General features: G+C 35.7%; 1 protein-coding gene across 5 annotated transcripts in view; it reads left to right on the forward strand.

The window, feature by feature from the left end:
• Positions 1–11,748, forward strand: part of LOC106869829 (PRKC apoptosis WT1 regulator protein) — a 143,409-nt gene that overhangs the window by 97,331 nt on the left and 34,330 nt on the right. For all 5 annotated transcript variants that reach the window (XM_014915742.2, XM_014915734.2, XM_014915725.2 and 2 more), the window contains one exon: positions 4,409–4,449. In XM_014915742.2, the coding sequence (XP_014771228.1) occupies positions 4,409–4,449 (41 nt within the window). The remainder of the gene's footprint in view (positions 1–4,408; positions 4,450–11,748) is intronic.

Genomic DNA, 11,748 nt, shown 5'->3' on the forward strand with positions numbered 1-11,748 from the left:
GTATGAACAGCTATGCTACATGGCAGTGAGACATGGGCTATGACTACTGAGGAAATGTGAAGACTTGGGAGAAATGAAGCCAGTGTACTTTGCTGGATGGGTAATATCAGTGTGCATATGCAACAGAGTGTAAGTGATTTGAGAGAAAAACTGGGTATATGTAGCATCAGATGTAGTGTACAAGAGAGAAGACTGCACAGGTATGGCCATATAATGCATATGAATGAAGACAATTGTTTCAAGAGGTGCCAATCACTAATTGTAGAGGGAACATGTGGAAGGGGTAGACCCAGGAAGATATAGGATGAAGTGGTGAGAAAGGATCTACAGACATTGGGACTCACAGAGGGGATGACAGGAAATGAGACTCCTGATGGTTTGCTGTGCTTGAAAAGACATATTAAGCTAAGTAAAAGTGTGGTTGCCCTTGCATTTAGGTTTGTCTCCTGCAACTCTCTCAGCTGAACATCCCTAATTTTGCAGGCTCGTAGGTTCTGGTGCCATGAAAAAGGCACCTGTGATAGTGCTGCGTAAATGCACCCAATACACTCTGTAAAGTGGTTGGCATTAGGAAGGGCATCCAGCCATAGAAACCATGCCAAAACAGACATGGAGCCTGAACAGCTCTTCAGCTGGTCAGCTCTTGTCAAACCATCCAATCTATGCCAGCATGGTAAACAGACATTAAATAATAATGATGATATATATATATATATATATCTATATATATACACTACTACTACAACCAACAAAAAATGCTCCCACGTGGACTATTGACACCAGTAAAGAAAAATTATGAACTCTTCATTTAATTTCATTTTTTTAAATATGTATTTTTGATAAGGTTCGTTTTCACAAGAACCGAAACATATTAAAAATATTTCTGACAAAATTTTAAATTAAAATTCATTTTTTATATATTGGCGTTTTCAAACTTCTTTTTTATAAATATATATATATATATATATATATATATATATTCACATCATATGTGAAAGGCTTCTTTCAGTTTCCTATTTATCACTCACAGGGCTTTGGTCAGGCTAGAGCTACAGAGAGACACTTATCCAAGGTTACACACACACACACACACGTACACACACACTTCATTTATGCTGAGCTTCTTTCTATTTACCACTCACTGCTTTTGTGGTCAGCCTAGAGCTTTAGTAGAAGACACTTCTCCAAAGTGCCATGCAGTAGAACTGCACCTAAAACCACATGGTTGGAAATCAAACTTCTTAATCATGCAGCCATATATCCTTTTTAAATATGGGGAGGAGATCTGTGTATAAGATGCTATTCATTGAAAGGGAACATCGAGCTACAAACGTGTTGAAAATCATTAGTCTAAATTAATGAAAGTTGTCTTTGTTGCTACAGTGAATTAGTTAGTGCTTACTTTACTAAAGGTGTTGACTAGTTAATGGTAGGAATCATAAGTATCTTATAACAGGCGAATGACTAGTTAATATACAGGAATACTACAATACTGTGTAGGATGTGCTATATTAGTGGCTACATAAGAGATGTAGTGTATTCTCAGATATACTCTGTAAGGAACCAACACTTAAACTTTATCCTATGTACTGATACTGAACACAGCAGTTTGGACAGGAACCAAGTCTTCCTTGGTAAGTTGAGCCTCTATCATCACCAACACTATTATTACCATCATCTCACCACCAATACCACCATTGTAGTGTTCCAATAAAACCATGCTTATAAAAGAGCTCAATGTTTTAGTACACATTAGTATTTGAGCTTGATGTTACTGTTATTTACTAGTTCTCTCTTCCTTCTTTCTGTTAGAGTGCATGTGTGTGATGCACCAAACATTTTTAAACTGCACTTCAACTTCAGCTTGACTTTGACTAACACATGATTTCTGCACTGTTTCACTTTTAAGGAAACAAAATGCACATTTCGTGGAAAATTTATGATTGTTATTTAAAAAAAAAAAATATTATGGTTGATCAAGAAAAGTATTTCTGTTGTTTAAGAAAAGCATTTCCATTAATGAAAGAAAGTATTTTTGTTGATCACAAGTTTTTTATTTTTGTTTTTTATTTATTTATTATTTATTTATTTAAAAAAATTTTTTTTGTTGATCAAGAAAACTATTTTTGTTGATAATAAAATTGTCAAGAAAAACATTTTAGTTGATCAAACAAAAGCATTTTTCTTGATCGAAAATATTATTTTTGTTTATCAGGAAAGTATCTCGATTGTCCTGTAACATATTTGTTTTGGAAGATTAATTTGAACTGATTTATCTTCATGCTAACAGTCATTAATTTTGTTTTTTATGTATTTGTCATTATTGATCTTCACATAACTTCTGTTCATATTTTCATGTCATCAATATTAGAAGGGTAAGGGTTAGCAGAGTAACAGTAATTATAAGTATGCCAGACTAAATGCTTTTTTGGTGTACAGTTACATCTATTGAGTTTTGCCTTTCATCATTCTAGGGTTAATAAAATAAGCACCAGTAAAATATCAGCATTGATTTAATACCCTGTTTCTTTGCTGTAAAATGAAACGCATGGCTTTATGCCACAAGTGAAGCACTGTAACCCCTACCTCCAAAATATGTGGCCTTGTGTTGGTTATGAGTTTTCAGAAGTCAGAAAAAAATGACTTGTAACAATTGATCCAGCTTTTTACATTCTGAGTTCAAATTCTGCTGAGATTAACTTTGCCTTTCATCTCTTCAAGGTAAAGTATCAGTTAAGTACTGGAGTCAATGATATCAACTAATCCTCACCCTTTTAAAATTGTTGGCCTTGTGCCTAAAATCAGAAACCATTAACATTAAAATAAAGCTGGCAAGCTGGTAGAATTGTTATCACACCAGACAAAATGCTTTGCAGCATTTCTTTTGGTTCTTTACATTTTGAGTTCAAATCCTGCTGAGGTCAACTTTGCCTTTCATCCTTTTGGGGGTCAATAAAATAAAGTACCAGTCGAATACTGAGGTTGATGTAACTGACTAGTTCTCCCCCACCAAATTTCAGGCCTTGTGCTTATACTATAAGGCATTATTATACCTAACAAAAGGCATTTGAGTGGTGGAGCAGTGTTCTTTTGACTTCTTTGTTCAAGTCCCACTGTTCTTTCTTCCATACAGGGTGTTTAAAATACATACTAGTTAAATATTAGAGTTGATGTAATCAACTGTATTGCTTCCCAAAATTTGTGGACTTTTACCAAATGTAGAAACCATTATTATTATCATTACATTGCTGGCCTTGTGCCAAAATTATTATTATTATAAGGTGGTGAGCTGGCAGAATTGTTAGTATGCCAAACAAAATGATTATGTTCTGTATTCAAATTCCACCGAAGTCAGCTTTACCATTCATCTTTTCAGAGTCAATAAATTAAGTACCAGTTGAGTACTGGGATCAATGTAATTGACTATCCCTCTCCCCTGCATTACAGATTTTGTGCTTATAGTAGAAAGGGTTGTTATTAGAAGTTGTAACTTAGCTGGTTAGCAATAACAACACAGTTCAGAGTTGTTGCTCTATTAAAAAGTGGTACTTCAATATGGCCATAGGCAAATGGTTAAAAGGTGGTACCAAATGTTAAAATAAATTTAAATTCTCTATATTTTCTTGCATTTAAAACGGATTTTTCTTGCCCTCCAAAAATGTATTCTCTGAAGTATGTGAGTAGCCATGTAGCTCCTCTACAATAAGAGCCTGCTCTACCCCAACCTCTTTCCTCTTACCTTAACTCCCATCCAACGTACAGATGCAACATCCCTCTTCCTTGGGTTTGTTGACTTGCAAGCTACATGGTGACCTTGATAGTGCCAGTAGCATGAAAATAAAAAGCACTCAGTACACACTGTAAAGTGGTTGATGTTAGAAAGAACATCCAGCCATAGAAAGAAACTATGCCAAAGCAGACAGACACTGGGACACAAGGCAACCCTTCAACTCATCAGATCCTTGTCAAACCATCTAACTCATGCAAGTATGGAACACAGATGTAAAATGATGAAAAAAATCTAGTTGAAAATGTGCAGTGTATCCTGTACACTGGTGTATATTTGTTGGCAAATTATTTCATTCATTATATATATACATACACATCTACCCCCTATCTTTTCTTTCTTATTTCAGGAAAATATATACTGTTCTATTCTATCTCTTCTTCTCTCTCTTCACTCTCCTTCTTATACACTTTCTTATTTTGCTCATCTCTCTTCTGTCACATATCCTCTTATACTTTTTTCTCTCTCTCTTTTTAACTCCTTTTGTCCTTTTTCTTTCTCTTTCTCCTTCATTTATCGTTATCAAACACACACACATATTAAATTGGAATGTAAATCTAAATAATATCTCCCCATTATGAATTTATTATCTATCCCCATCTTTATTCTTTTCTTTTCTAGGACCATGTACCTAAAACCTACACTGCACGAAGAACAAAGAGGTAAGAGTTTGAAGTAACCATCTTTCTTTCAGTGTTTTAAAACATCCTCATTGGAAAATGAATTTTTTAAACGTGTTTGAAGCCAAACGCATGACTGATAATTATATTTCCAACAGTAATATCACATTTGTAAGGGTTTTCTATCTTATTAACCTCATCTTCTGTATTTCTGCATACACCATGTTCCAATCTATCTTCTCTTACAGTTTCTAATGCATTGCATTGGCATCTCTCTTTCAGAAGATAATGAAATCATTCATGACAGCCATTTCAATTTCATTAAACATCACTGCAGTCATATTCTGGTATAGTAGTATTTTCCGCAACAATATGCACAAGGATGAGAGTTTATGTGGTGATGCAACCTGCTAGAAATAACTGCCAAATCTCTCTCAGATTACACCCTGCTATCTTAAACAAAGAAATGGTACAATAGATAATGTAGTTCTACATAACTCTAAAAAGTTAGGATGATCATATTTGGGATGTATTTTTCAAGGTTGATCTAGGACTAGCTAAACTACACCACCATCAGCTATGTTTGTAGGCTATGTCCTTTAGTGCTTCACAACTGCCAAATAGCTTTCTTTTCTAATTCTTCTTCTTCCTCCTCTTGATTTGTACATGAAAATCCACTGCACACGTGTGTGTGTGTGTGTATATATATATATATATATATATATATACACGTGTGTGTGTACATGTATATATGAAGGCGCAATGGCCCAGTGGTTAGGGCAGCGGATTCGCGGTCATAGGGTCGCGGTTTCGATTCCCAGACCAGGCGTTGTGAGTGTTTATTGAGCGAAAACACCCAAAGCTCCACGAGGTTCCGGCAGAGGATGGTGGCGAACCCTGCTGTACTCTTTTACCACAAGTTTCTCTCACTCTTACTTCCTGTTTCTGTTGTGCCTGTAATTCCAAGGGTCAGCCTTGTCACTCTGTGTCACGCTGAATATCCCTGAGAACTACATTAAAGGTACATGTGTCTGTGGAGTGCTCAGCCACTTGCACGTTAATTTCACGAGCGGGCTGTTCCGTTGATCGGATCAACTGGAACCCTCGACGTCATAAGCAACAGAGTGCCAACAAAGCATGTAATATAGGCTCAGTTTTGTACATAGGATCCAGGTTGATGCTTTGGAGGCATTTAAAATAAAAAAACAATCTGTCTTATATGCCATTGAATATAGTACATAACAGAAAAACCTAGCATTTTGTTTAATCTTTTTATAATACATTTTCATGGGTTCTGAAGATGAATGCTTTGGTGGAGTGAAGATGAAAACAAAGCTCATGATTTTTCACTATGTTGATCTTTGTATGTAGCTAAGATGGATGTTACTGATCTGGTGAAACTAATAAAATCTTGGGAAGGGAACTAGTTACAAATTGATGTTTAACCAGCTGTATCTTGCTCAAATATTTTACCTGTTTTATGATCAAACTGGCCAGATTCGGACTCTTATACCTACTCTACAATATAACTCTAAAAGTAAACAATCATATTGTCAAAATCTCAAAGCTATGAAATAATGCAAGATTAATTCAAAAGAATGTGAATGTATAAGCATTACATTTGACAAAGTAATCTGAATGCTTAAGGATTAAATAAATACAGTGGAGGCGCAATGGCCCAGTGGTTAGGGCAGCGGACTTGCGGTCATAGGATCGCGGTTTCGATTCCCAGACAGGGCGTTGTGAGTGTTTATTGAGCGAAAACACCTAAAGCTCCACAAGGCTCCGGCAGGGAATGGTGGTGAACCCTGCTGTACTCTTTCACCACAACTTTCTCTCATTCTTACTTCCTGTTTCTGTTGTGCCTGTAATTCAAAGGGTCAGCCTTGTCACACTGAATATCCCCGAGAACTACGTTAAGGGTACATGTGTCTGTGGAGTGCTCAGCCACTTGCATGTTAATTTCACGAGCAGGCTGTTCCGTTGATCGGATCAACTGGAACCCTCGACGTCGTAAGCGACGGAGTGCCAACAACAAATAAATACAATATTATGCTCTGCAATCCAGGCCCAACATCATACAGTTGCTGCTCTCTTTTCTATCTGTACTTTTTGACAATCTGGTCCTTTGTAAAGGAATGTGTAGTCCAATACTGTTAAGGATCCATATACTTGCTGCACTAAAAGCAATCAAGGGCTAGGCTTACTTGTTCATTTTACATGTTTTACTATGCTGGTATGAGTTAGATGGGTACTATTTGAAGCAGTTTTTTTTTTATACATGGTTGCTTGCTCTTCCTGTCACCAACCATTATTTTATATAAGAAAAAAAAAAGATGAGCTTTTACTCCACAATTCTGAGAGAGGGAGAGTGAGAGAAGTGTTCACTGGGAACAAACACAACAACACTGTTTTCTTACATGCAGTTTCTGTCTACCACCTACCAATTTTACTCACAAAGCAGTAGTTGACCCAGGACAGTTGTAAGAGCCACTTGCCAAAGATGACATGCAGTGGGACTAAACCTAAGACCACACAGTTGGAAATTGAACTTAACCACATAGCTATAAAGATGTGTTAAATCAATGATTCTCAATTTTTTCTTAACCTATGGACCCCTTTGATTACTATATAACTTTGGTGGGCTCCCATCACCACATGAAGTGTAAAACTAGATATTTCTTTCAAAATTCTTATTTTGTTTTTCACACATTTACCTGTGGAGGTTGAACTATGTAAAATGTTAGACAAAAATTTTGCTGTTTCTTGCAATAGATACAGCAAGATCAATATGGACCCTTAAAACTACTACTGTGAGTTTCCAATTTACTATTTTATTTGTGTGGACCCTCAAAAATCTTATATGGACATCCAAGGGGTCATATGGATCCCAGTTTAGAACCACTGTGTTAGAGCTACCCCTACTGAGGGTTAGAGAAATGTGGTAGGTGAATGTTGGGAGAGTATAATCCAGTTGAATTCTATTATAAATAGTAATATAGAAGACAAGGTTAATAATCTGGGAAAAATCCCTCACTGTTATTCTAGAATTAATTTATTTAAACAATAGAGACATTTATGTAAAATGTATCTTCTCTCACACAGCTGAAGTAAGTTTGTTTTTCAATTTCATCCATCATCAGCTTTTAACATCCATCTTCTATGTTGGCATGGGTTGGATGGTTCGACAGGAACTGACATGTCTGAGGATGGCACCACTCTCCAATATCTGCTTTGGTGAGGTTTCTATGGCTAGTTACCCTTCCTAATTGTAACCACTGGGTGTTTTTTTTCCTCAGCACCAGCATTAGTTAAGTTATCATGCAATATGGGATTACAGCAAAGAGGGAGGCAGCTTTGACCCTTTAGTAGTATTCAGATTATTCTGTCAAATGTAATACTTATTTGCATTACTTTCAATTAATCATAGCTTTGAAATTTCAATGATGTGATTGTGTATTTTTAGAATGACATTGTAGGGTAGGTGTGAGAGACTGGATATTGCCAGTTTGAACATAAAATGGACAGAATATTTTGGCCAGATATGGTTGGTTTAAATGTTAAAGGGTTAAGCTAGTTAAAGTATGAGAGAAGGGGCCAGAACAGGTTTTTTTTGTTGTTGTTGTTGTAGATGAGCTACATAGCTACTTGCGCATTATTATTCATTTCTCTTTCAAAGTGGTGAGCTAGCAGAATCATTAGCTTGTCGGACAAAATGTTTAGTGGCATTTCTTCCAGCTCTTTATGTTCAGCATCCTTTCAGGGTCAGTAAAATAAGTACCAATCAAGTACTGGGGTCAATGTAATTTACTTGCACCTCCCCCTCGAAATTGCTGGCCTTGTACCAAAATTAGAAAGAATTAGTAATTTCTCCTTCCCCTTATTCTCTTCTATCTTTCTCACTCTCACACACACACACATGCAACAAGATACACACATGATTTACAAACACTTCATAAAAAAGACAAACACAGATACACAAAAAAAAAAATCTCTCTTTACTCTCTTCTGTTTCACTCATAAGCACACTCACACATTCAAACTCTTCCATTTCACACAAACACACTGGCTCATATATATATATATATAATATATATATATATATATATATATATATATATATATAATTATAGTTCTTTTTTTCCCTTTCCCTTCTAATTCTCTGACTCTTTCTCTCCTATGCAGATTGTTTATTAAAAAAAGAACAAGATAAATAAATTATCTTTTAAAATAGATTTGTGAGTTTTCCCTCTTCAGAAATGCTGAAATGTTGGCTTGAAACTATTTAAGCTATTTTAATTCTGAAGATCTTTGTTATAATTTGGTTGTTTGCCAGCATTGGGTTATAAAAGACATTTATTGTTGAGAATATTGCTGTTGTTTGTTATTCAACTATATTTAAATCCAACTTAAAACAGTTCACCACACTCAGACACACAACTGCACACATACATGTATGCATGTATGTGTATAGCTATAGTTTCTGTCACCTGAAGGATGGATGTTAAAATGATGATGATAAGACCTACTTCTGCTTAAATGAGTAATATGTTATCATGATTTGCTGGAGTTAATTTTCTCTCTAATCAGTACTACTTGGTCATGTCCATATTTAAGTCTCTTTAATTGGCTCAGTCCATCTAGTTGTAAAAACATGCTAATAGTAAGTACACTTCACTGCTGGAAATGTTAGCTTTTGTTCAAAATGGCTTGCATTATTTAGTTTTGAGTTCATATCCTGTCAAGGTGAGCTTTTCTTTTTATCATGCTAGAGTTGATTTATATTTTGTTATGTATCTTGGATGTGAATAGAATTATAATAGAAGATGACTCTCTAAAAGAAGCTCTAATCAAAGTATTTTTAGCTCTAATCAAGTATCCCAGCCATGATCATATTATTTTCTTACACAGTGTATCTGGTGTGACTGGATAATCTGATGTGTCCTTCCTTTTTCCCAGACAGTAAGGTGTGACCTGATGGAGATTTGGTTACTATTTCGAACAGGAGGTTATGTGACCACATGTTTTAACTGATTTTAAAAGACTTCAAATTATTTTTCTAAAAAGCTAATTGTATAATCCATTCATCTAGTGGACTATCATGCACATCGAGGCACTATGTGCCCTGTTAATTTATTTATTTAGTGGAATTTTGGTTCTTTGTTAGGATTACATTTAATTATTCAGTTATTGAGGGGGACTTTTCTTGCTATACATTATAATTCATGTATTGAATATTCTTTTGATTCTGTTATATTATACAAGATGTAAATTATAGTTGGGTATTACAGTGCATTCATGCGAAGAGAGCTTTGGTATTATTTGATAAAGTAATATCAAAATGTTAAGTTATTGGTTAATTGACATTGAATTATGTAAATAGTGCAAAAAATGTAGAAACACTGTCAAAATGAAATGTATAAGTGTGACCTAGTTATCTAATGTGATGTGTCTAGGAGGGTAGTCACTCTGAATAAAACCTGACTTGGACTGTGATGACTCATCCGACCCATGCCAGTTTGGAAAGTAGAAGTAAATTGATGATGACATTGACAACAGCTGAAGGGTGGTCGTAGTGATGATGTTGATAAGTTAGTTTAAAAAAATGTAATAATAACACTAATGTAACACCCAAGAAACAGTCTCTAGACTGCCTAGGAACAACTGTTCATGCTTGACTTCATGCATTAGTGAGTTTGTCACAACAGTTTATGATTGTCTGATAATGTATATCCTACATACAAAACAAAAAAATCCCGTTGTGGTTGACTGCTTATTATACTACTTGGGTTTCTGTGTAACTCTGTCAGTTGGTGACTCCTTGACCTTGTATAAATTTCAATTACATAACAGTAGGGGTTGGGGACAATTTGTAAACCTTGGTTTGTAATGGTGTTTATTAACCATTATAATGCAAAAGTCATCTGTTTTCTTGGATTTCCTTACGCAAGAATAGAATTTAACTAAAAGTGAAGGGACAATGTTTTACTCAGTGATTACTTATATTCTATTATCATTCCTATCCCTTATATCCATCATCATCATCTAATATCCACTCTCCAACTGGCATGGGTTAGACAGTTTGATTGGAGCTGATGAGTCAGAGAGTTGTACCAGGTTCCAACCTGATTTGGCATGGTTTCTACAGCTGGATGGCCTTCCTAATGCCAACCACTCCAGGAGTGTAATGGGTACTTTTCAATAAATGGATGGGGTGGTGAGATAGACTCTCTAAAACATGTTGTTTTTTCAAGTCAAATTTTCTTGTGACTCTTGTCTCTGTCCAATACACCCTTCCCCACTCACTCATCATATCATCTCCCTATTTCTCATCTATCCACCCCCTCCCTTTATACACTGCCACTTATTACCTCCTCCTCCTGGACACACCCCTATTATCCTTTACCTTACTTCTCCCCACAAACTGAGATTCACCATTGGCTGCACTTCCACCTGTATCAATCCTTCACTGCCTTCTATCACCATTTCCAACCACCTGTCAGTCTCTTTTCACACTCTCGCAAACCTACCCATCTTTGATGATTTTGTCTCTGCTCTCTCATGCATCCACCTTCTTGTACCTTGAGGATATGCCCTGATATCTCATCACCATCATCCTTTCTCCCTTTCCAGCAGAAGCAACTATGCATCTTCCTTACAACAAGTCATGTGTTCCTCTTTAACACACTTCAACCTCTCAACACCTGGCAGAAAGCTGCCTCCCTCAATACTACACTTTCTCTCAGTTGATAGGGTCTTGTCTTGCAAGTTACTCAGTGACCTTACAAATGCTGGTGCCATGGAAAAAAGCACCCAGTGTACTCTGAAGTGGTTGGCATTAGGTAGGGCATCCAGCTATAGAAACCATGCTAAAGCCAATGCTGGAGCTTGACATAGTCTTCCAGCTTGGATTTTGTCCAATCCATGCCAGCATGGAAGACAGATGTTAAATGATGATGATATCTTCCTCTTTTGTTTGTCTATATTTTTTGTTTCATATAAAAATCACCCAAAAGAAATTCTTCAGTGATTTCTCATTCCATTTTAATATTTTTATAACCAAGTTTCTCAAAATAAAGCTACAAAGGCTGTTACTGTCCAGTGAGTTTTAAATGGAGGCAAATATGAGTACTAAGACAGGTAAAATGTTTATTGAAAAAGAACAATTTTTACTGATCAGGATTGGGACTTGTTAGATTAGTTCCAAACAATGAAACTCCCTTGAATGAGAAATTGGATAGAATCTAGTTAATCAAAATAGTGCAATGTAGTTAACATTTTTCTTAAATTTTTCAGTTGATGTATTAAAGGTAAAGAAACAAAAAAAAAAAAAAAATTTTT

The sequence above is a fragment of the Octopus bimaculoides genome, chromosome 2 (assembly GCF_001194135.2).
Source record: "Octopus bimaculoides isolate UCB-OBI-ISO-001 chromosome 2, ASM119413v2, whole genome shotgun sequence".
NCBI classification, from domain to species: domain Eukaryota; kingdom Metazoa; phylum Mollusca; class Cephalopoda; order Octopoda; family Octopodidae; genus Octopus; species Octopus bimaculoides.